Raw genomic sequence first — 26,229 nt, forward strand, 5'->3', positions numbered from 1 at the left:
AGTAAGCGTCTTTTAATTTCATGGCTGCAATCACCATCTGCAGTGATTTTGGAGCCCAGAAAAATGAAGTCAACCACTGTTTCCACTGTTTCCCCATCTATATGCCATCATACTTACATATATTTTAAAACCACTATTCAATATTCCTTTTTCTTTTCCATTTCTTTGTCTTTTTGTTCTACTTTCTGGGACTATTTTCTGAACTTAATCTTCCACTTGTATTACTGAGTTTTGTTTTACATTTTTTCCTATGTTTTTTTTTTTAATATATGAAAGCTGTTTTAGCTCTATGAATGTTGCTTTTTATGAAAATTATCCTGTTTTTGTTTCATGGATGCCATTTTCTTCTCATCTCTCTTTGAGGTTATGATGGCTGTTTGGTTTTTTCTCCTCCTACATCACTTATGTCTCCTTCAAGTTGCCTTTTTTCTGTTTTGATCTCTGTTTTCTCATGTCAGCAGCTTTCCTCTGATCTCTGGTAATCTTTGTTTGTCTGCTCCAGATTAAGAATGGGATATGAGAAAATTTCCTGGAAGATCTGAGTATGAGGTTGGGCCTTGTCCACTGAGGGCTTTACTGTTAGATAATCTGGGTGGGCTCTTGGTTGGGAGAGCACCTTTGGTTAGTATCTCTGATTGTTTTCTCTTGAGTTGATCTGATTCCCAAAGAGTGCTTTTGTAATTGTCTGCCTGGAAAGTAGAAGTCTGTCTGCCAGTTATGAGAGACAAATGGACCAGGTGAAGAGAACTTTGAAGGAAGCATTTCTTAGCATTCCTTGTACGTTTTCAGGATGCTTTTCTCAACTGTGACTGTCATCCTTTAGTCCACGCTTTATTTTACTCTTCCAGGCAAGGGGAATGTGGGGATAGTTACTGATAAAAAAATCAGAGAAAGAATCTTAGGACTCTGATTTTTTTTAAAGTTGAAGTGATTTACAATGCTGTTCTAGTTTCAGGTATATAGGAAAGTGATTGTAAATATATATATATATATCTCACATATATAAAGTATATTCTTTTCCAGATTCTTTTCCTATATAGGTTATTAGAAAATATTGAGCATAGTTCCCTATACTAAACAGTAGGTCCTTGTTGTTTATCTCATTTATGTATCGTCATGTGTATATGTTACTCCCAGTTTCCTAATTTATCCCCTCCCCCACCCCCATCTTTCTCCTTTGGTAGTCATAAGTTTGCTTTCTGTGTTTATGGGAACTCTGATTCTTAAATCAATTTTATTTAGTTCTTATTTTAGACCATCTCTTCTCCCCATTGAGAGATACCTAGTGCTGGCCTATCCCTGAACTTTTTGAGGATTCTGTGGTATAAATTGGATAGTTTCTTACCTTTTCTCAGCCTTATCTCAGGATTCAGTTTTCTCAGGCCTGATTAAGGCAGTTACAACTTGAATGTATTCTTTATAGCTTCTAAAATTTCACTTATTCTCCTCTGTTTTCTCTTATCATTATGGATTATTATTGCTGTTTCCACATATAAATATAAATTTATCTTTACTGTAGTTTTGTGGGGTTTTGAGGACTGAAATTATATGTGTTCAGTCTGCCATTTTATCCCAGTGGCTTCTATATATTTCTTGAAATGAAATTTGCATAACGCACTTGTGGACCTTTAGAAGAAACTCCAGGTTCTTTTGTAGACCAAAGTTAGGCGTTTTTGGGCTTAGACAGGCAAATCAAGCTTTCGACTGATTTTTTTTTTTTAATTGTATGTAAACTAAACTAAATCTATCAGCTTCTCCCTCAAACCTTATCTTTCAGAATTCTTAATCTAAGTAAATGAAATCCCCATTCACCTCTTAACACAAATGGAGTCAGTGATGTCACTTAACCTATTACAGCCTTCCTTCCAGGGGCTTCCTTTCCTTCCTCGGATCAAGATCAACATCCTTATCTTGGTGTATAGGTCTCTGAGTGATCTTGAAGTGAAGTGAAGTGAAAGTCGCTCAGTCATGTCCGACTCTTTGCTACCCCACGGACTGTGCAGTCCGTCGAATTTTTCAGGCCAGAATACTGGAGTGGGAAGCTGTTCCCTTCTCCAGGGGATCCTCCCAACCCAGGGATTTAACCCAGGTCTCCCAGATTGCAGGAGGATTCTTTACCAGCTGAGCCACAAGGAAAGCCCAAGAATGCTGGAGTGGGTAGCAGTTTGTCCCTTCTCCAGCAGATCTTCCTGACACAAGAATTGAACCAGGGTCTCCTGCATGGCAGGCAGATTCTTTACCAGCTGAGCTGCTATTTCAGCAACCCCCTAATTCTGTACTTACCTTCTTGCTCCCCATGCATCTGCCTTAGGGGCCTCTTTCAGTTTGTCGGAGGAGCAGAGCCACTTTTCCTCAAGGAATTTGGGGCATATGGTTTCATTTGCCTGAAATGTTAGTACTTAGACTCCCTTCCATACTGACACAGAACTAACCATGCTCTCAGCTGCTGTAATGCCCCAGACTCAGTCCATAGCTCTCATTCTGTACTCTCACGGCACCCTATACTGCTTTTTTAAATAGTGTTTATCATAATTGTTAACCATATGCTAATTGTACAGCATTTGTCCCCTCAACTAAATTTAAATTCCCTGAGTTCAGTGGCTTGGTCTGTCTTGTGCACTGTTAGATCTGTAGTATAGAGTATAGTGCTTTATACATAGTACATAAATGCTTACTCAATTACAACCAAAACCAAATGAAACAAAAACAAAGAGAAGCTTTATGATGTCCTAGAAAAAAATCCTAGTTTATACGTCAGACTAAATTCTGAGACAACTGTGCTAAATGTGTCACTCTGAACAAGTAATTTTCTCTCTCTGATCCTCATTTTATTAATCTATGAATTTAAGATGTATTTTTACTGACCTTTAAGATAGCTTTCAACTCTGATTTGTTTCCCAAAGGATATCCCTCTTCCTCTTCTATGCATCTCTTATCCTGTTGACCTTTATTTTTTTTAATTTCTTCTCCCACTTGACTTTCATCATTACTTGCTTCCCTATATTCATTTTTTTCTCTTTACTATCTATAATGTGAATGTATCCCTCGATATCTTGAACTCTCACCATTTAAATATTTGCTGCAATCTCTTGGAAATTTTTAACCTAAAATTGACTATTCACATTGAAATATCATTGAAAGAAACTTATGTGTGTTTTCTGGCCAAAAACATTAAGTTGCACATTAATCTGACTGAAGGAATATGGAGTAAACTATTGTCCTTGAATCAGTTGTTTTCACAACAGGATTGTGTTTCATGATGATGTTATTTAAGGGTTTCATTTTATCTAAATATCTTTTAAGATAATGGAAAAGCCTGTGAAAAGTAGGTGAGCCTAGAAAAGCTCTTATGTTGGGAGAAAAGATAAGACAAGAAGTTTAAAAATATAAATTTGACTATGCACATGTTCTGATGCACTATACAATTATTTTTACCTATTTGCAAGAAAAAATAAAATGAAAATGATATTAGTTTTTATAATCTCATAGTTAATATTTGCATTCAGATAATTGTTTTTTCTTTTTACTTTTGTAAACAAATAGTTGTTTTTTTACCTTAGCACATTTGCAGTAAAAAAGGAAAATGTAACTTTTATCCAATACCAAATATATGCAGAAATGTATTCACTAATAGCTTAATTAAATATTAAGTGATTTTGTATGTTTATTCTTAATTTAGAAATAGAAAGTTTTTAGAAATTTTTGGTGGGTTGCATATGTGGCTTAAATAATGCTTAATATCTGGGGAAATTAATTGGTACTTTTAGATGGGCTTGAATTGAATTATTCTGTTTCTACTTAAGAATATAGTCCCCAGTATGTGAAAATTTGCCATCCAACACACTTTCAGAAACGGATTAAATTTAGATAAGAGGAGTATGTGTTCTGTTTCTGTTGATTGTATTGAAGAAAAAGTGCTAAACGCTTCATTTTACTGCTTTATGGTCATATTGTAGTAGCTTGCTCCCTCTTACTCATTTGCGGTCGTTGGTTTTTTGATAAAAGGAAAGGTTTTTTGCTTCTCACATAAGTCGGCAGAGTTGTGTCAGGACCTTGCTGACTGAATCAGGTTGTTGATTTAGCTGACTGAATCAGGTTCTTGATGGGATTCTTTAGAGAGGCCTATGATGATAGTTTTCACTGTAAGCTCAGTGATGTGTGGTTCAAACAGGTCACAATTCAGAAAAGATGCATATTTAGGTCTATGTTCTATTCCATTTGATACTGTGGAGAGAGGTAGAGCTATTAACATGTTTTAAATGCTGCCAATGTCTTGGCAAGTTTTATTTTTTAATTCAGCCTGTCTTCTGCTCCCCTAGAGAGTGAGATACTGACACAGCATTGGCTGTATAACCAATTGTGAAAAACCCAGAAACTGATCTCTCAATAGTGGTAAACTATTTACTCTTTTTGTTTCCTTTCTCCTCTAAGAATCACATTCTTTTAAAAGCTCTAATTCTTTCCCCACAGCAGCTGCCCCTAAAGGAAAGCGATGAGATTCAATTCAAAAACAGGCAGGCGTGGGGATAGATTAATATAGGAAGAGGTACTAAATATAGCAAGAAGGATGAGTAGTACATAATGTTTGAGATTAATTCTTAGTCTAGTTCATTTTTCTACCAGTAACAGGAACATGAGGTATAAAAAAGACCTTGAATTTTAATCATTTCTACAACAACATGGTTATGTTTTAAGAGCCAGGCTACTATTTTCTTACACTTCTCTTAAATTTGCACAGTGCTTGACTGTTTAAGACGACTTGGATATAGACCTTTTTTTTTTCCCCTTCTAAGGATGAGTATACAAATGAATTATTTTGAGTATTTTCTGTTTTTCTGAAAACCGTGGATGTGAGTGGTCTATTAGGATTGAAGAACAAGCCGTGGTTGACTACCATTTGTCACCTTATCGTGGCATCGTTTATAGCATTCCATTTGGTTACCCAGGCCATATAGTTCCTTTTGCAGTGCTTGGTCCAATATGGCAGTTATGGAACTTAGTTCTTCTAATGCATATGTGAAAAGTGAAGGAAAATGAAATGATCTGCTCTGCCTACTGCTTCATGGCATGTGTGATCAGGTACAGTGCAAACTGTGTACTAATGATGTGGAAGAGAGAAACAAGGTGGACCCATCATAGGAATTGTTTCCCAAACTAAAATTAGTTCTTCTATAAAGAAAAGTGTTGCCTTGATTAAGAAAGTTGTCAGTCATGCCTTCAGGGAACTTGTTATCAAATAACTGTGATGGAGCAGAGTTAGAATCACCCATGCTTATGCCCTGATGCTGCTGAGACTAAGGAGACAGCAAAGAGCCTGTTTGCAAACTGTGCTGTTGATTAGTCGTTCAGTCGTGTCTGACTTGTTTGTGACCCCATGGACTGTAGCCCACCAGACCCCTCTATCTGTGAGATTTCCCAGGCAAGAATACTGGAGTGGGTTGCCATTTCCTTCTCCAGGGGATTTTCCTGACTCAGGGATCGAATTTGGGTCTCTTGCATTTGCTGCCAGATTCTTTACCACTCAGCCACCAGGGAAGCCCTTGAAACTCAAAGGAAATAATCCACCAGAATCCTTTATTATCTCTTACTTGTCCTCTCTTTTTAAAAGGGTGACAGTGATCATAAGGGATTTCCTGACTAGACACAAGTGATCAAGTAGCATGAAAATTAAGCCTTCCTCATTGAGAAGGAAAATAAAATAGTTAGCTTAGGTTAAAAGACAATGTAAATTCATTTCAACAAATAGTTGTGGCCTTATAGGGAAATTATGGTAAGACTTGTATTTCCATAAAGGTAAACATTTATGTCCTAATTTTTTACTTTAAACATATTTTATCAAAAGTGTCTATATTATTCACTAGGGTGACCATACTTAAATCTACTGGGGCCATTGATCCATATGCACTGTAATTCAACTTGCCAGCTTAAAGATTCATAGTGTGTCAGGACAAAGCAGACTTCACAGACAGCCATTTTAGTGTTTGGATGGTTATCAATCTAAGAAAATTTTTGTCTGTTTCTTCTGGAAACAGGATATTTTCTGACATTTTGACAGAATATGGAGGGTGGAAAGGTAACAGGGGGATAAAATAAAATTAGGTTTCATTTTAGTGTACTGTTGGATTTTGTGTTTCCTTTCCAGCCTTTAAGAGTGAAGCACAGTCACAAAGTATATTGATGGCGGTAATGGATGGCAGCTTCACTAGGTCTCCAGCAGACAGCATTAACACGTTTGTGAAACAATTTGGTCATTTAGCTCTAATATCTAGTGGGCTGCTACTGAGCAGCTGCTCCAGTTAGTGGCATTATTAAAAATCATCTCCACATGACATCTCTAACATTTTTTTCTGTTGTAGCAGAAACTGCCTGTAGAAGATAGCCAAGCACACATCACATTTTTAAAAGTTTTATGGCAGGGCAACGATTTAATTATTTATCAGAAAAATAAAGAACTGTCTTTAAAAAATACAACATGTTCAGTTCAGTCACTCAGTCATGTCCAACTCTTTGCTACCCTACGAACCACAGCACACCAGGCCTCCCTGTCCATCACCAATTCCCGGAGTTTACCCAAACTCATGTCCATTGAGTCAGTGATGCCATCCAACCATCTCATCCTCTGCCGTCCCCTTTTCCTGCCCTCAATCTTTCCTAGCATCAGGGTCTTTTCAAATGAGTCAGCCCTTCACGTTAGGTGACCAAAGTATTGGAGTTTCAGCTTCAACATCAATCCTTCCAGTGAACACCCAGGACTGATCTCCTTTAGGATGGACTGGTTGGATCTCCTTGCAATCCAAGGGACTCTCAGACTCTTCTCCAACACCACAGTTCAAAAGCATCAATTCTTCAGTGCTCAGCTTTCTTTATAGTCCAACTCTCATATCCATACACGACTCCTGGAAAAACCATAGCCTTGACCGGACAGACCTTTGTTGGCAAAGTAATGTCTCTGCTTTTTAATATGCTGTCTACGTTAGTCATAACTTTTTTTCCAGAGTCGGTATCTCTTAATTTCATGGCTGCAGTCACCATCTGCTGTGATTTTAGTCAGCTACTGTTTCCACTGTTTCCTCATCTATTTGCCATGAAGTGACAGGACTGAAGTGACGGGACCGGATGCCATAATCTTAGTTTTCTCAATGTTGAGCTTTAAGCCAACTTTTTCACTCTCATCTTTCACTTTCATCAAGAGGCTCTTTAGTTCTTCTTCACTTTCTGCTATAAGGGTGGTGTCATCTGCATATCTGAGGTTATTGATATTTCTCCCGACCATCTCAATTCCAGCTTGTGCTTCATCCAGCCCAGCGTTTCTCATGATGTACTCTGCATGTAAGTTAAATAGGCAGGGTGACAATATACAGCCTTGACGTACTCCTTTTCCTATTTGGAACCAGTCTGTTGTTCCATATTCAGTTCTAACTGTTGCTTCCTGACCTGCATACAGGTTTCTCAAGAGGCAGGTGAGGTGGTCTGGTATTCCTATCTCTTGAAGAATTTTCCACAGTTTATTGTGATCCACAGAGTCAAAGGCTTTGGCATAGTAAATAAAGCAGAAATAGATGTTTTTCTGGAACTCTCTTGCTTTTTCTATGATCCAGCAAATGTTGGCAATTTGATCTCTGGTTCCTCTGCCTTTTCTGAAACCAGCTTGAACATCTGGAAGTTCACGGTTCACATATTGCTGAGCCTGGCTTGGAGAATTTGAGCATTACTTTACTAGCGTGTGAGATGAGTGCAATTGTGTGGTAGTTTGAGCATTCTTTTGCATTGCCTTTCTCTGGGATTGGAGTTGACCTCTTAATATAAATGATATTTAAACTTGAACTTCTGCTAAAACTGTTCTGGACACTTTGGTGAAGCGAAAAATAGCCCTTTGTCTTTTTAGTGAAATTGACATGTTCTTAGCTAGTTTAAGCAAATAGCTCTGTTTTAAAGTCATTTAGATTTTTTTTGCTTCTATAAAAAAGTGGTCACTCCAATTCTGAGACTTAATTCTGAGAATTAATGAAAAACTATTGAGAGTGAATGAAACATTAGGGTTGTTTTAACTGGACATTTCTCTTTATAGAGTTCTCTGTAAAACTTATTTTGGATGGCCAAAACTTTAAGTAGGTTTAAAGTTTTACCAGTTGCATTTAATTTAGAATATTAGAATTTTGAAAAACGTTGTATTTAGTAAATGAATGTAAGTTAGAAACAACTCAGATGAACTTCTGAAGAGCTATGATAGACAAAAATAAAATTTCTCAAGCAGTTTTTTATTTTATATTCTCCATATTTGGATTATAGACTTGTTCTTTTCCATTCTCCTTTATCCCTCTTTCTGCTTCCTATCAGATCCCTTCATTTACTCTCCTACTCTTAAGTCTTTCTGAGATGCTCCCAAAGTCTGGAAGAGACAAGATGCTTACCCTCTAAAAGAAAAATTACTTTGTGGGTATTTAGAGATAAGCCTAATGGAATTTCCAGCTCTGTCATATCATTTTGGTTCCTCTTTTTCATCAAATGATGCGATAGGCTATTTTGCTTCCTTCTCTAGTACGAGGAAAAGGTATAAGGAAGGGATACACACACAAGAGAAGTTTTTTAGTTGTTGTTTCTTTGCCAAGTAGTTACTAAATTTATATTAGCATTTGAAGAGGCCCAGAGTTTGACTTCTGGGTTTACAGGTTGACAAAATATAATGGTATTTTCAATGCTGTTTTGAAATGATGTGGACATAATGGATTGCAGTGAATCCTTCAAATTAAATTCAAGTTTAAGTTTCCCTTTTGGATTTTCTGTATGCCTTTTTTGGAAAAATCTTTGTCTTAAACTTTTCTGCTGAAACACAGGCAGAATTACAGTTATATAACCTGTCTTATGAGTATTTATAAATCTGTATTTGTATTAATTGCTATTTATTCTTTCAGCTCTTTTGTGCTGTTCTTTCCCCACAAGCAGCTAGACAGTTACCAGCGTTGTTGATTTCTGTTTCAAAATTTGACTCACATAGTCCCTTTCTTTCTTTTTCCACTGTCACCAGTCTATGACCCTAATCATCCCACGCCCTGACCATTACATTAATCTCCCACTCATTGTATAAGAACTCTGGTCTTTTCCCCACTTCATCTTACAAACTATTGCCAAATTTTCTTAGAATCTTGCATTGCCTTCCTATTATGTAAGCATTTTTTTAAGTATGGTCTGTGGGACCCTAGAACCTGAGGGTTCCCTTGATCTGCGAGGTTAAAATTATTTTTGTTTATTTGTTTGTTTGTACTCTGTTGACATTTACACTGATACAAAAGGAGTTATAAGCAAAACTATTGATGCAGTTGCAGGAATCCAGCCTGTGGCACCAAGCTATGCCAGTAGTCATGCAGTCTTCTCTGCCACACATAGTAGGGGCGGGAAAGCCAGTTTTCCTTAAGGATATCCTTGAGAACTCAGTGAAAATCTTTAATTTTATTATATATTAGCCTTTGGAGTTTATGTTTTTTTAACATTCTGTGTGATGAGAGGGGAAGTACACTTAAGTTACATTCTGAAGTATGACAGTTATCACCAGGGAAAGTATTAGTGGAAAGTGATCTGGGAGCTAGACTTACCATTTGTTTTTCATGGAACACCACTTTTACTTGAAAGGACAACTGAAAGACAAACTGAGGTTATTCAGTCTTGGTTATTTGTCAGTCATTTTTTAGGGGAGAAAAAAAGATACAAACCTGTCTCTTAAGGGGGGAAAAATTATTTATTGACGATGGTAAAATTTAAGATAAAAAACAAAGATCAGTGTTTTGGAAAACCTGAGTCTGCCACCTGGAGCTTGACAGCTTTCCAGTACTTGAAGATTTTTCTGACGATCAAGACTTTCTGAAGATTAATGAATGTGATTTTTTTTGATATTATATAATGAAGAGTGTCAGTGTTTCAAAGATCTGTACTGCAAAGCTAAATGAACCACTTTTTTCTAAATGATCAATGCACAGTGTCCCTTAAGTCACGTATGCTTGGCCTCTCAGTTGTATCCGGCTCTTTGTGACTTCATGGACTGTAGCCCACCAGACTCCTCTTCCGGGGGGATTCACCAGGCAAGAATACTGAAGTGGGTTGCCATGTCCCCCTCCAGGGGATCTTCTATACCCAGGGATCGAACCCAGGTCTCCCATATTGCAGGTGGATTCTTTACCTTCTGAGCTCATGGCATTTGGGTAAAAGGATCCATTCAAAGGGCAAAGTAGACCAATGATTTTTAACTTAACAAAGTATGAAAAGTTTTTTGAAGTGGTATCAAGTTCCACATTTTACTTTTAAGGAGCAGCTGCTTCTTAGTTTTTGGTATAGTATTAGAAAAAATGACCCACACTTACTTGAAATATTTTTTCCCTTTTCCAACTGTTTATCTGTGTGTTTAGATTTTCACTTATACTTAAACCAAAACAACATAAAGCATGAGATTAAATATCACAACAAATATAAGAACCCAGGTGTCTTCTATATACAGATTTGAAAGAGACTTGCAAAACTTCAAATATTGTCACTCCTCTCACTAATTATTTTGTTTTGGGAAATAGTTGCATTTCATCAAAAATGTGTTATTTATGTTAGCACGCAGTAGGTTTGTTCTTGTTGTTAAATGAATAAATATTTTAAAAATTTCTTAGTTTTAATTTCTAGTGTGGTAAATATTGATAAATATAGCCCACATAAACAAATAAACAAAAAATGCTTTGAAGTCCTCAATTTTTAAAGTGTAAAGGAATCATGAGATCAAAGATTTTGGAAATTATTAGTCTACATGATAATATCTAGTCTCAAAGAAGTACTTTCCAATGGGGTTCATTGTGTAACTGCTGATTCTTTTTAATGTTTCTAAAATTATTCAGTTTTTGTAATAAGGGTAGCATCCGATATCATTGGTATCCTTACAGGAATTGGACTGCTGCTGCTGCTGCTAAGTCACTTCAGTCATGTTCGACTCTGTGCGACCCCATAGACAGCGCAAATCTAAAATTTCCTTCCAGTTTTGCTGTTAAGATTATTTGTAATTCTAAAGTTATTACCCTATTCAGTAGTGAATTTTAGATACTAAGTGCAATTGAAAGTGAGAAATTAGAAATATGTCAAGAGAGCCAGAGAAAAAGAGGGTGGGAGTGAGGGAGAGTGGGAGGGAGGGAGGGATTGATAGACTTGATAAAGTGAAATAAGGCAATAATGTGGGTTTGTCCTGAGTTTAATGTAGTCTCAGTAAACAGGCTTTACAAGTGTACTATTAAACCTTCATTTAGCTATGGAAATGAGGACACAGTAGAATGAATAAATTAAATTTATAAGATTTTAAAAATATCTGATTTAGATTGTTACTTAAAATGCCCTTTAAACCTTAATCCAGAAATGCTAAAAGAGAACAAAAAATACCACTTATTCTGACTTCTTGTTTTTTTTCTTTTAGTGCGGACCATAGATAGTAGGAAAAAATGTGAAACTATAAAATGTATGACATGGCTAATCAACCTCATAATTTAGACAGACAGTAAAACTAACATGTGGAAGTACTGCTTCCTATTTCATTCTACACTGGAGAGGAGTAATTCAGGGTCCCCAACATGCTTTATGAGACATTGTCTTGTTTCACAATAGCATGAAGAAACTAGGAGCAAAGCTCAAGTTGGAGAAGGGGAGAACTTTAAGGGAGCCTGTAAGATAATTACTCAGGTTGACACAGGGGAGATAATTCAGGTTTTCTTAAATTCAGTGCTGGTGGCAGATTTATATTTTGTCAGGAAACCTGGGTTTCCTGCTATAATATAGTTTTCCATATTCTAGTTTTTATGGACAGAGCCTATCAATATCTTCTTGCCCAGTGTGGATCATAAGATTCAGATTAAATTGCAAGGGGCAGTTTAGGTCATCCATGGCCAACTTATATAAGAAGGTTAGTCATTTGAATGAAAACTTGTCTAGGCCACAAAACCACCACATTTCTACATAAAGTAGGTGCATCCCTCTCTGTTGAAGTGATCTTGGTATTTGACTCTAAAAATAGGTCTGCCTTGTGGTAAAAATGTAACCCGTTTGTTTATTCAAATCGTGTGAAGAAAATCAGCTTTGACATGGCGTTTAAATTCAGGCAAGAACCCTTTATCTGCCAAGAATTACTGGATTAATTCCTTTAAAGCCTTTTGTGATAATTTTAGGAAAATTTGAAGTATAAACAAAACTTTAAATGCTTGAAGTGAAAGAGTTGAAGGTAGGAGAGAGTTGGTGTGGGAACGGAGAAGCTACCGATGCAGCAGGTGTGCGAAGTTCGCAGGAGGTAGAAGCAGGAAAACAAGGGGGAAAGGAAAGAAGGTGAACTTCTAAAAATCAGGAAACATGTCAGGCCAAGCTGGTAACATTATTGGTTCTTGGATCTTGGTTATTTTGGAGGGTAATTGATGAGCTCCCCAAACATGCCGAGCAACAAGTTTAGATAGACTTTTAGAGAGCAGTGAAGTTAGCCAGAAAGAGCACTGATGCCAATGTTGGACATATGTGGGGATTAAGAAGAGAGGCATGCATACACCTGATGCCCTGAATACTGACCTGTTTACTTTGTGCAGATCATCACCTATAGTTATGCACATTTGAGTAATTATAGCGTAAAACATCTAGGAAATCATCTGAATTTCCTTGAAGTCGGTCAGTACCAGGAATACCTATCATCCTGTGATAGAAAGGCTAAAAGTCTATGGAAAGTAATAGTAATAGTAGAGTAATAGTAAAAGTAATAGTAATGAAGACTCTCACCTAATAGATAAAATAGATAAAATATTATTGATATTTACAACTCTCCTGCACTCATGGGCATTTGTTTTTGAATTTCTTCAGTTTGAAGTGCTCCTCTAGTGTAATAACTAAATTGTAATAAGTAATGTATTTTAAATGTTTCCTACACTGTATTCCTGAGAGGAGTTAGTCCTTCATGGCTAAAGATCTTTTGATATATCTTGAAACATCATAAAAGCTTTTTACTCAATGAATCTAATACACACTTATAGTTAAGATATGTTTCAAGTTTTTCAATAGCCCAAATGAGTAAACAGTTCATATTAAAAATTTTTTGAAGTGATTTTTTTGGATCTCACCTCTAAAGCAAAGGCAAAAAAATAGAAAGCAAAAATAAACAAACAGGACTATATCAAAATAAAAAGCTTCTGCACAGCAAAGGAAACCATCAATAAGATGAAATGGCAACCTACTGAACTGGAGAAAATATTTATAAATCATATATCTGATGAGTTAATACCCAAAATATATGAAGAACTCATACAACTGAGTAAAAAACAAACAAAGAATATTCACAGCAATCTCACTGAAAAAGGGGCAGAGGATCTGAACAGAAAATTTTCCAAAGAAACATAATAGATGGACAACACATATGTAATGTATTCAAGCTTCCCTGATCATCAGAAAAATGCAAATCAAAATCACAGTGAGATATCCCTCACACCAATGAGAATGGCTATTTTCTAAAAGACAAGAAATAATAAGTGATGACAGAGATGTAGAGAAAATGGATCCCTTGTGCACTGTTGGTAGGAATATAAACTGGTGCAACCACTATGGAAAACAGTTTAGAAGTTCCTCAAAAAATTAAAAATAGAACTACCATGCTGCTGCTGCCGCTAAGTTGCTTCAGTCATGTCCAACCCTGTGCGACCCCATAGACAGGAGCCCACTCTGTCCCTGGAATTCTCCAGGCAAGAATACTGGACTGGATTGCTATTTCCTTCTCCATACAGCCCAACAATTTCACTTTTGGATATTTATCCAAAGAACATGAAAACACTAATTGGAAAAGCTATATGCATCCTTGTGTTCATTGTGTCATTATTTACAATAGTCATGAAATAGAAACAACCCAAGTGCACATTGGTGAATGAATAGCATACTACTCTGCCATTGAAAAAGAAATGAAATCTTACCATTTATGATGACATAGATAGACCTTGAAGGTATTATGCTAAATGTAATAAGTCAGAGAAAAACAAATACTGTGTGATGTCACTTATATGTGGAATCTAAAATCCAAAGTAAACAAAACAAAACTCACAAGTACAGAGAACAGCATGATGATCTCCAAGAGGATGGTGGGTGAGATGGGTGAAGGGGGTCAAGGGATACAAACTTCCACTTATGAGACTCTTAGAAGAGTTGAGACATTTAACTTTGATATTACATTGTATGCCTCCACCATAAGAGACTTGATGGTAATATGTTTAGATCGTCTCTGTTGTTAAGATCTTACTGGCCTCTAGTGGTAATATGATGCTATAGTTTAACCAGTTCTAAAATCTTAAAACTGACCAAAAATAAAGCCATTTTGAAGATGTAGGCTGCCAATAACTTCACTCTTTAAATCCAAGCTCAGCAGTACTCTTGAGTGTACATGCGGCAAGCAGCATCTTCTTCCAAAAGATATCTATCCTTTGTTCCTGTCTCTGAGTCACCCCCACATCTTTCTTTTGAATGATAACTGGTTTTGCCCTGAAGTGATCTCCCATTATTTTAGTGCATGTACACTGGTGATTACCATGTCAAATTTGTACTAACAATTCTTCCCAAAGTGTTTCAGCCCTCTTTTTTTGCAGACTATAGGGCAAAATCGTCCCTCTGTCAAAAACTGTTTATATTTTCTTGAGAGGAATTTTAACTTTTCAACTTAACTATTTAGGTTTATGTTTAGACCGCCTCCCTTGATTTTGAAGCATCTTCCATTTGAAATGTGAATTTACCAAGCATGGTGGTGATTTGTCACTTTTGTTTTTGTGTCTGTCACACAGATGTGAAAGGGCCACCCACCCACCGTCTGTCTTGTGGCCAGTCACCCTACACCGACACGACCACATGGGAGCGGAAGTACTGCATCCTCACAGACAGCCAGCTGGTGTTGCTCAACAAGGAGAAGGAGGTGAGGTGGGATGTTACTGAGAAAAGCTACTTCCCTTTTCTGACCAAATTCCTAAAATAGTCTAGTTTTAAATTCGCATCTTGATAAGTTACACTTATGAAAATGGAGGCTTTATGAATGGAGACTCTTAAGTGGTTTCAAAGTGCTGCCAGTGTCATCGTGATGAATACATGATTGTCACGAAGCAGTGACTTCAACAAGACCGGGCTGGATATTCACTATGGAATAGTGAAAGAGATATTGAGTTGAGTAATGTGGAATGAGAATGGGTTGGATTGTGTAGACCTGGCCCTGAAATTATATCATTCTAGCTATTAGAAGGGCTTCCCTAGTGGCTCAGGTGGTAAAGAATCCACCTGCAATGCAGGAGACCTGGGTTCGACCCCTGAGTTGGGAGGATCCCCTGGAGGAGAGCTTGGCACTGGAGAATCCCCGTGGACAGAGGAGGCTGGTGGGCAAGAGTCCACGGGGTCGCCCAGAGTCGGACATGACTGAGCAACTAAGCCCAGCACAGCTATTAGAAATTATATCAATCTTGCTTCTTACAAGTAACAAATGGCACAGTCAGCAGATTAATTGAAAGAAGTTTAACTAAGGGAGTATACAGAGGTATGGCAGCAAAAGGGACCCACCAGAGGGTGATAAAGTACACATTAAAGCAGTTATCACCCTGGACCTTTAGGGCAAGGGAAAGGAGCAGTTCTTCTGGAACCCGGAGAACTGCAGTTGCACAAGAGGGCCGATGACAGTAGCTATGGCTGTACACAAGAAAACACAACCTCTACCAAAACAAAAATGGCCAGCAGGGAGGAAGCACTGGAGAACAAACATGCCTGCTTTCTGATTTCTTGCCAGAGTTACCTACCGGCCAAACCTAACTTAAAGCCAAAGGAAAAGATTGCTTTTGATGTGTTCCAGAAATCTGTTTCCTAAAGCACAGCAAGAGAGAGAAAGGCAAAGAATAGATCTGGAGAAACAGAATGTACCAAGTCCAGGCATTGAGGTCTAGGTAAATTTTCTGTGCTTCTAAGTAAAAAAACCCTTGAACTTACGTATATTCCATTATTACTTTACTCCTCAAACTGTTACAGTGTGCAAATTCTCCCACATCCAGTAATTCGTTTGCCTCTTGATGATTTATCAGATGGTTGACTTGTTAGGACCAGAAAACCATCTTGCTTCCAACTTCCACAGCATAAAAAAATGATGAGTATGATCTTTACAAAGAAGAGGGATAATGGGGAGGAAAAGAGAAGAAGGGATCTCATTCAATGAAGGAGAAAGATTAATTGCCAAAAACATATATAAATTACTAGAAAGCCATTAAGTAGAATATTAATTCCATAAGTCATCCCTCCGGAAAAGTGAATTCAGTTGAAGCAAAGCACAAAAAATACATTTTTTAATTCTTATCTGTGGATCCCTATACCCTCTTCTCGTCTCTCTCTCCTCCCCCTCTGTACCTTTTCTTTCCCATCTCTTCTCCTACTCAGCATTCTTTAACATTGTAAAGGCAAGGTCATACCAATAAAGCAATTTCGATTTTCATCTTTTCATAGGCGGTACTTACTTGCAAGGGCCTGGCTAATGTGCCCTCTATGAACTTGGTTATTCTTTTTCTCTAGTCTGGAAAATATCCCTTACTTTTGTTACCATTTCCCTACCTGTGACCCTTTTCCAGTCTTGTAATATAATTAAATTTGATTTTATTAAAATAATTCAATAAAGGTCAGCCCTTTCTGGAACAGAATAGTACATGTTGTTTTATTTCTATTTAGTAGCTACATAATAAAAATTGGTAGGATAAATATTAGTATAGAATATTTCTAATTATCCAATCTGAATAAACAGATAATTCAGAATGCCCATTTAAATCAATCAACTCTGTCAGCAGCCTTTTATCAGAGCTATTAGTGTGGAGTGACATGCACGTATCTTTTACCATCTTTTTGCCCTTACCTACTTCAGTTTAGTACTGGAAGGAACCACATAGCCTAAAGATACATAGCACAAGGTCAGGAGCATGCCTTATAGAGAACCATGATGTAACCCATGGATTAAATATTGCTGATCAATTGAGTAATCCAGACTTGGACCCCCTTTAGTCCCATAAAATAGCTGTCCATGAGGAATGATGATTTCTAAAATGATTTCTTACATACTCGATCCCTTTTTAAAAAAAATTTGCTTATTTTTAATTGAAGGATAATTGTGCTATGGTATTGTTTTGGTTTCTACCAGACATCAACATGCTAGCCATCAAGAGTAGCCCTAGCCATCTGGGGAGCCCTTGTCTGCTACTCGCCACGTGACTCTGTAAATCCCCTTTTCTGTCTCTGCCTTCCCCTCATCCTTTCCCACCTCTTGAAACCCTTTCACTAGACCCTCTGCAACTCATAGTCCCTCACCAGTCACATCAGCTCTCTCTTTCACCCCTTCTCTGAAGGAGTTCCTGGATTCTAGGTCTCCTGAGCACCTGTAGCTCTCTGAGGACCCTGCCTTGTGTGAGGCCTGTCAGGTGATGGCCGTTTTCCTCTCGTGGCCTTCATACCGTGCTGCCTGTGGTAGGCATCCTGTGCCTTTCATGGCTGCCTCCTGGCTGTTCACCCCCTGTTCCCCTATGGAGTCATCTTCTAGCCCCACCCCCCACCGTCATTTCTCCTCACTTCTCATTGATTTTAGCTCCTGACTCATCCTCATTATCCCCAGCACTACTCCTGCCTTCACTTGAGAGGATTCCAGTGTCTGCAGAGATGACCCCCTCAACACACCGGCTCTAAGTTTCCCAAACTCCTCCTCTCCAAGAATCTTTTCGCCTCATTGCTACAGCTTCTTCACATTCTCAATTGTTCGTGTCTTACTATTTGACCGTCACCTATGATCTTTCTGACTCATCCTTTTTGCCAACAGTTTTTCAATCCTTTCGGGACCTATGGGCCATTGATCTTGTCACTTTTCTGCCCCTCATACCTCTGCTTCCCTTTCTTCCCTCTTCATCCAGCTTGAATTCCATGATCACTTATTTTAATCTTTGCATACTATTTCCTTGCTGCCCCCGTCCCCTTTTGCATCATCTCTTATTCACTTGGCAATGTGATAGGTCAGTTAAATCCTGCTGCTCATCTATCCTGCTCTGCTTCCACGCAGCATAATATGTCTGGAGAGAATCACTCCACCACACTGACAGTTTTTAACTAATGGCTGCAAACCTCATGTGAGCCTCTAATGCTCCTTGGCAATCACAAAACATTTCCTAGTCTAATTACTGTCCAACTCTCCTGGACTCGTCCTTCTCAATATATGCGTGATGAGGGACCAATTTTTTCTCTACCTCATCATGAATAAAAAAACACAATAATATGAATTGTGAAGCAAAATGAAATTTTAAAAAGACAAAAGTCTAAGTCCAAATTTTTTATTAGATTTAACAAAAAAATGAAATTGCAGTTCAGTAATAGTCATAATAAGCAGAAATAGAATTACAAAAATTGTACATGTTTATGGAGAGCGTGCTGTAAAATGAGATGAATCTACTGGTAACATAAAGCACACTTCTTAATTTCTATGTTGTTAAATTGTTTAAACAAACAACTTGTACAACAAAACAACAGTACAGGACCTTGGACTATACTTTGAGTAGCACAATCCAGAATGATTTCTGAGATGGTTTTTTTACATTTCCTCTTATATTCTGACTCCTTCTCTATGTTTCTCTATTACCCTCACTTATAGCTGTTATTTTGCTGCTTATTTCATTAAGAAAATTCAGGCACTCAAGAGAACTCTGTTACTATGTCTACACATCCACCAGCAACTATTTCCTTATACATTGATTTCCCTCTTTCCAGTGTGGTTGGATTGCCCAGGGTCCAGCTGTCAGCCCCTCCCTGTGCCCATTCTTGTCTATTCAAGAAGATTTCACTGGCAGTTCTCCCTTATTTCTTTTACATCTTCAACTCTTTGCTCTCTGCTAGATTGTTCACATCAGCATGCTATTATTTCTCCCATCTTAAAAGAAAAAAATAAGCCTGCTAATCTCACTTCTGTCTCCACTTACCGTCCCTTTCTCTGCTTCTCTTCATGCAAAAACTTTTAAAAACTTCTAGCCGCTTTGTTTCTAATTCTTCTCTTCCCATTCTCTCTTAAACCTACTTCATTCACACTCTGACCTTCGCCGCTTTGTGAAAATTGTGCTTGTTTAGCTCACTGGTGACCTCCACATTGCTAAATGCAGTGGTGACCTCCACAAGTGCTAAATTCACTTCTCACTTCTTGTCTTACCTAATCTTTAAGTTGGTGGCATTTAATGCAGTTGGTCACGCAGTCCTTGTCTTAGAACCACCTTCTTCACGTTGCTTTCCGTGACACTGTGCTCCCTTAGTTTGCACCTTGTCTCTCTGGCAGTTCCTTCTGGGTCATCTTTGGAGATTTCTCTCCTGCTCTCCAGATCTCAACAAGAGAGTGCTATGGAGTTCAGTCCATGAACTTCACTTCTTTAGGAATCTCATCCAATCTTATAACTTCAAATAACCCTCTAAAGCTGATGATCTTAATTGTATGTCTTAAGTCAACACAACTCTTTTCTTGACTGATGTATCAACCTGCCCATTATACACCTTCACTTGGATATGACTTTGTCTGTGTTTTAAGCACATCAGGCATGTTCCTACCTTGAGACCTTAGCCGTGACTTTTCTGTCAGATATTTGCATGACTTACTTTCTCACCTTCTCCAACTCTTTGCTTGTATATCACTTGCTCGGTATGGCTACTCTGACCAAATTAGTTAAAATTACAACCCCTCCCTGTATCTCCATTCAGAAATTCTGATCTAGTTACCTGAATCTTGTTTTTTTCTCCTGTACTATTTACCACCTTCTAAAATGTTATATAATTTATCATGCTTATTGTCTCTTTTATATAAGCTCTTGAAAATGTTAGTTGCTCCGTCATGTCTGACTCTTTGTGACCCCATGGACTGTAGCCTGCCAGGCTCCTCTGTCCACGGGATTCTCCAGGCAAGAACACTGGAGTGGGTTGCGCTTTCCTAAGGCAGGGGTTTTGTCTGTTTTGTTCAATATGGCACCCCTCAGTGCTTAGAACAGTTCCTGACACATAGGTAAATTCTCAACAAATATTAGTTGAATGAATTTTGAAAAAGCCAAATTATAAACTTTTAATTCCTGAATATCCATTTTTTAAAATTTAAGTTTGAAAGGAGCCGATCTTTCTGTCTTTTCTTTTTTATGTGATAAATCTTCTCTCAACAATAGGTGTAATAACATATTTTTTTTTCTAAGACTGAATAATAAAAGGGGAAAAAAATCCATAAGATGCTTTTCTGTTGTTGAATGTGGAATTCCATCTTTATTTACTGAGCACCTATTATGTTGCAGTATTGTGGTTGCAAAAATGCAGTTTTGTTAGGAACACATTCAGGTAAATTAAAAGTTAAAACCCATTTGAAACTAGGATAGCTGGCAAGAGGTGAAGAACAAAGTTCTTTAAAGGCCTTGCTAAGGAATTTAGACTTTATTCTGGAAATGATTTGGATCATGGAAAGGTATTTAACAGGGCAATGACATCACATTTGCTTCTTAGAAAAGGAACTCTGTTGATCATGTTGAAAATTGAGTGAAAGGGATTGGAAGGAAATAGATGAGTTATGTTACTGCAATAGACCAGGTAAGGAATGACAAGTTTACAGAAACAGTTTAATGTCTTGAGACAGGTGTGTTCTACCATTATTAAGTAGGAAAAACTGGATTAAGTCTCTAGAATAAGAAAATGTTAAGGCATAGTTTTACCTGCTGCTTGAATTTTATTTAACATTCTGTTAATTTTATGGTAAGAAAAGATTAGAAATCTCCCTTTTTTTTTTTTTTTTTTTTTTTTTAGTGGAAGAACCCGAATACACTGTCACTCTTAAATTCCACCCACACGATCATGAGGAATATAACTCTTATCCTTGGAGTTTTGTGTTGAACAATTCACAATTCCTTGAAACAAGGAGTTTAAAGAATTTCCTGCCAAAATTATCCTAAAAAGCTCTTTTAAACCTTAATCAACTAACTGATCATGGGGGTGTTTATCGCTGTGTTAATAAGATCAAGTAAGAGGGTTCTGTAAGGGTTTAAACTGAATCCTTAGCCAGACACTGTTGGAATGTGGGAGGATTATATTAGTCTAGTATCACTCATGTATTCAGTATGTGGGATCTCTTAATGCTCTCTGTTAACTCTGCATGTTTCCTGTCAGCAGTGGAAACAGAATGGGGAGGGATGTACTGGGAAGCGTGCTGAATATACCAAGTTACCTGATTGGAAAGGTAGTAGAAGGATAGACCTGGGCAGAATGCTGAGAGAGAAGTCTGTCAGGAATATCACCTTGAGAAATGATTCACTGATTCAGTAAATTGCTTCATGCAAATTGTTCCAAACAGACATTGCTTATGTGTTATGAAATATACTTCCCTGCCTGGATGCCAGGATAGGCCCCAGCTGGCTTGGCACCAGCATGGTTCAAAGAGGATGTAGGAGGCCGTTTGAATTCCATTTTGCTTGCAAGAGATAAGACCAAGTAAACTAGAGATTAAGGAGCTGAGGGAAATGGTAGAGAAGACAATCATGACCCCACCCCCACCCCCCAGAGTGCAACCAATACAAAAGTACAAAAGAAAGCTTAATTTCTGAGTTTCTTTCTTTTGGCAGTAACAAGCCATTAAGAACGGCTCCTTTTTTCTTCATTCAAACTCTGCTTTCTATATCTGAAATTTTAAAAGCTGGGATGCTAGTGTAAAGGTTTCAAAGTAGTAATAATGCAATTTCAAAGTATTTAAAAAATATTTTTCTTCCTTTCAGAAAGCAGTATTTACACTTAGATATATTGATGAAAATAGCAGTTAGACTTTGTTCAAATAACTAAAATCAAGTGTTATTTATCTTGGAGTAAACTACCCATGGCATATTTCTTTCAGAGCTGCTTTTAAGTTATTCAGCAGATACATAATGTGCCCCTGTATGTGAATTCACGGTTCAGAGTTACAGAGAATAAGACACAATTCTTTCCTCTCTCCCTAGTACCAAATTTAGTTGTGGGAATAGGATAAATAATTTTAAAATGGCATTTGATTAATAGCACACATAAACTGGATAGAATAAAAGAAAAAAATCTATTTATTCTAAAGGACTATAGTCTGTTGTCATTAAGATGCTGCTGGCAATGGCCAATTACCAAAGGAAGCTTAAGAGAGGAAGGGGGTCAGAGTTATGTGTTACGAATATTAATCTGTGGGATGTATTGGAAGAGGGAAAGATAGGAAGGAGACAGACCAATTAAGAGACCACTATTCCTCTGATCTAAAATCTTGAATGGTTTCCCAGTGCTTCCTGAATTATGCATGGCCTGGTATTAAAGCCCTCCCATGTGGTTATAATATATTTTGGTATTTTCTCCCACTTCTCCGCCTTAAGAGGCTCTACTTAAATTGACTAACACCGGGTTCCAAAAGTTAAAAAAAAAATAGTATGTTTACCAACTTCTTGGCTGATGTTATATTTTTCGTTTGCCTAAAATGGCCCCCATGTCTACCTATCAAATATTCATTTATTCATTTGTGAGTTGTAACTATTTTAAGGTTTGCGAATCGACTGGTGAGTAAAGCTGTTAACTTAGGTGGAATCAGTTGCACCGATGAATAATTATGATCCCATGTATAAGTATAGTGGCAGAGAAAGATCTGTTATTGGAGAAATCTCAGGAGATGTGCCCTAACCTGCCCTTAGGGGATTGACAGAAGGGAAGGCTCCTATATGCCTGTCCTAGGTCTCAGGGTGGATCAGAGTTGACCTGGCATGTATGGAATAGAGAAGAAATTGAGAAAAAAATCTTTCAGACTGAGAGAACAAACTCAGCAAAGGCACTGAACTACAACATAGGGAATATGTTAGGGAAACGCAAGCAAATTGGTGTTCCTAGAATGTAAAGTGCGAAGCTGGATACCCAAACAGTGGCCAGATTGTGGAAAACCTGGTATACTATATCAGGAACTTGTATTCACTCTGTAAGATAGTAGTTTTAAGACGCTTTTAGCAGAACAACACTTCCTTGGTAGAAAAGCTTACTTAGAAGCCCTGTACAGCGGGTAAACTCCAGATTAGAGTGTGGTTGAAGCAGAGATGCGAAGAACTGACTCATTTGAAAAGACCCTGTTGCTGGGAAAGATTGAGGGCAGGAGGAGAAGGGGATGACAGAGGATGAGATGGTTGGGTGGTATCACCAACTCAATGGACATGAGTTTGGGTAAACTCCGGGAGTTGGTGATGGACAGGGAGGCCTGGCATGCTGCAGTCCATGGGGTCGCAAAGAGTTGGACACAACTGAGCGACTGAACTGAACTGAAGCAGTTCACATCCACATATGAGCATACCACCTCTTCTTTGAAAACCACTGCAAAGGAGAGCAACTGAAGGCCGTTAAGCCTCAGAATGACATGGTTGTGATTGCATTTTTGAAATTCTCTGTTAACCCACATTCAGGACAGATTTAAGGGGCAGAATATCACCAACAAAGAGACCATATTAGTAGTTTGGATAAGAGAGAATCGGAAGCCTTTGGCACCAGCTTTGATGGAGTAGTTGGTACAAGACTAGCCCTCCCATTGCAAACAATACAAGACTGGGCTAAGAAATACACATAACAGCTATTATTTTTCAAACATTGGACAATAGGCAGCCAAAGACAGTGGTGGTCACCACTCTCCTTGAAGAAAAAGAAATTTCAGAAGATGCACAATATAAGCCAAGAGAGGTTGAAAAAAAGATAAAAATTTCTCTCATGTTATAGAACCTGAAAGATACCCAATTTTTAGGGTAATTCAGTATACAAGTAAATGTGAACTAGTAAGCTAAATTAGGACAATTGGAACGGAAAAAATTGTTTTTTAAAACTGTCTTTTTAAAAACTAATTTTCTTTGGCTGTATGGCTGAGATTTGTAAAACTCTTGCTTAGTTCATTTGAAGATACTTGAAATATTATACCTCTAACTTTTAAGAAGCAGGTCGATATCTTTAAAAGGATAATTTATGTAAGAAGCAAATCAATGGTGTTGTAAAAGGAAATGATTCTTAAGAAACACATTTAGAATAAAAGTAAACACTATTCTCCCTTATATTGAGTCAGAAATGTCCTCAACTTGAGAGCAATGCTGTGAATAAAATCACTCATCATATTTTAAGTTTCAACTGTGGAAAAAGAAAAGTCTGCACTGAAACTTTGAGAATATAATTGTGAGTGACATTTAGGCCCAAATAAGATGCTTGATATATTTTATTTATTCTTTTCTTAGATATGATACAGATAAAGTATGTGATAATAGAAACCATGTCTTTCTTTTTCCTTTGCCTTTGTGAATTTCCACAGAAAAGATTGCAGGTCATTCCCTCCTAAAATATAAAAAATAACTCCTTTTTTCTCTGTGGCTTAGGTCTTCATTAATTCAGATAACAGGCATTTTGGGGGAACTATTGCACAAATAGTTCTGTTTATTTAGGTTCATCTGTTTGTTCAAAGATCCGAACTACTCCCCCCCCCCCCCCCAAATTTCCCTCCATTCTGTCCTAAGGCGGGTAGAGGATACATTTTTACCTTCCCTACTAGGAGGGGGCTATTTAACCTCTGGGCGCTACTCTTTTAATTATTTAAGTAGAGATCATTTCCATCCTGAAAGGGGCAGATGACTTAGATTACTGTTCATAAAGTTTTCTATTACAGAGGTTTTGGAAGAGTTAATGTCTTTATTGATGCTATTATCTGATATCCCCTTATGTTTTAGAATTTTACTTTTCTTAATTCCACTAGCAGTAACTGTAGTTATGGCAATGAGGAAACAGGGAATTTTTAGTCTTATAAAGTGTGAAAATTTTCAGTCCTTATGAAGACATGAGAATTTTGCTCTTCAGACTCAGTAATGCAAAGAAAACTTCCTTTGGTATCGTCCCCTTGACCCAGTCATAGGACTTGAGTTACTGAGGCAAAGCAGGAAGCAGATACACTTAAGCTCATATCTGTCCCAGTTTTGCTGGATCAATTGATGTGCCCATAGTAATCACCTGGAGAAATAAATTATTCATCATCTGTAAAAAGGGGATAATAATAATAATAGCTCCCTCATAATGTCACACATGTAAATTCCTTAGCCTTGTGTGTGGTAGGAACCTAATGCTAGTCATTATTGAAATTTGTTTAAAAATGTCTATATTGGAGCCATAAGAATCAGAGACTATGATTAATTGTTGCCGAATTGGTTGCCTGCACCCACAGCGGGGTCCTAATCTAGGCCAAGGGGTCTTGGTCGAGGAGGTTCTTTTTCCCACTCAGATTCACACAACCAATAATAGCGAAACTGGTGCTGAGAATAGAATGGCACATAGTTATTCAGTGACCAAAGAAATAGACTTGTGGGAATGTAGTTCGCAAATCAGCTTCTCAACCTCATTCAGGTGGAGACACCATTTCTGTGGAAGGGTTGAGGTAAAAAGGACAGAATTGAGTAAAGAGAAGGAAGAATATTCATGAGATACCTGAGAACAAGGGTGTGGTTTGCACACAGAGCTGAGGCGGCACCCCTTTTCAGTCCTTGTATGGACTTTTCCAGTTGCCACGGCGATTGCCAATGGTCCTGGCGCTCTGGGCGTGTCGTTTAGCTTGCTGATACATCAACAGTGAGCGTATAATGAAGATCAAGGTCCCCTGGAGATCAGGTCTTCTGCCAGCTTGGGCCTAGCTGGCCCAAGCCAGTTCTTGTTTTTCTCTCTGTAACTTCCTCTTTTTGTAATTGAGCCTGAAACTCAGATAAGGGCGGTCAGTGTCCATTTGAGTGAGGGGCGGGGGCATGATTCTGAGGCCTTGGTACCATAATTCCTGACATAGTTTGCCAAACTATTTAAGATATTATGAACACTATTCTTCATTCCGACAGAGGTTACTAATCAAGGCTCACTGAGAAAAACTTTTGCCCTTCTCCCAAAGTAAGATGACTTGGTTTTTTGCAGTTACCAAAACTGGGGGAAGAAAAAGGAACTCAGAGCGATCGCATTACTTCACAATGATGACTGGTGTGTAAATTAGAAAATAGTTAATGGCATTAGACATCGTTTATACCATTTGTCGTTCTCATTCCATATGTACAATCAGAAAGAAAAATTGCGCGAGAAAAAAAATATTTTTTTAGGATTTCAAAAATTAGTCTCACTTGTGGAAAAAATATGCCATTTTATGCGAGTATCTGTATGTTT

At 37.7% G+C, this 26,229-nt stretch overlaps 1 protein-coding gene across 4 annotated transcripts in view; it reads left to right on the top strand.

The window, feature by feature from the left end:
- RASAL2 (RAS protein activator like 2) overlaps positions 1-26,229 on the top strand; it is a 383,638-nt gene that overhangs the window by 181,905 nt on the left and 175,504 nt on the right. For all 4 annotated transcript variants that reach the window (XM_065936113.1, XM_065936114.1, XM_065936111.1 and 1 more), the window contains exon 2: positions 14,808-14,935. In XM_065936113.1, the coding sequence (XP_065792185.1) occupies positions 14,808-14,935 (128 nt within the window). The remainder of the gene's footprint in view (positions 1-14,807; positions 14,936-26,229) is intronic.

The sequence above is a fragment of the Muntiacus reevesi genome, chromosome 5, assembly GCF_963930625.1.
Source record: "Muntiacus reevesi chromosome 5, mMunRee1.1, whole genome shotgun sequence".
NCBI lineage: Eukaryota > Metazoa > Chordata > Mammalia > Artiodactyla > Cervidae > Muntiacus > Muntiacus reevesi.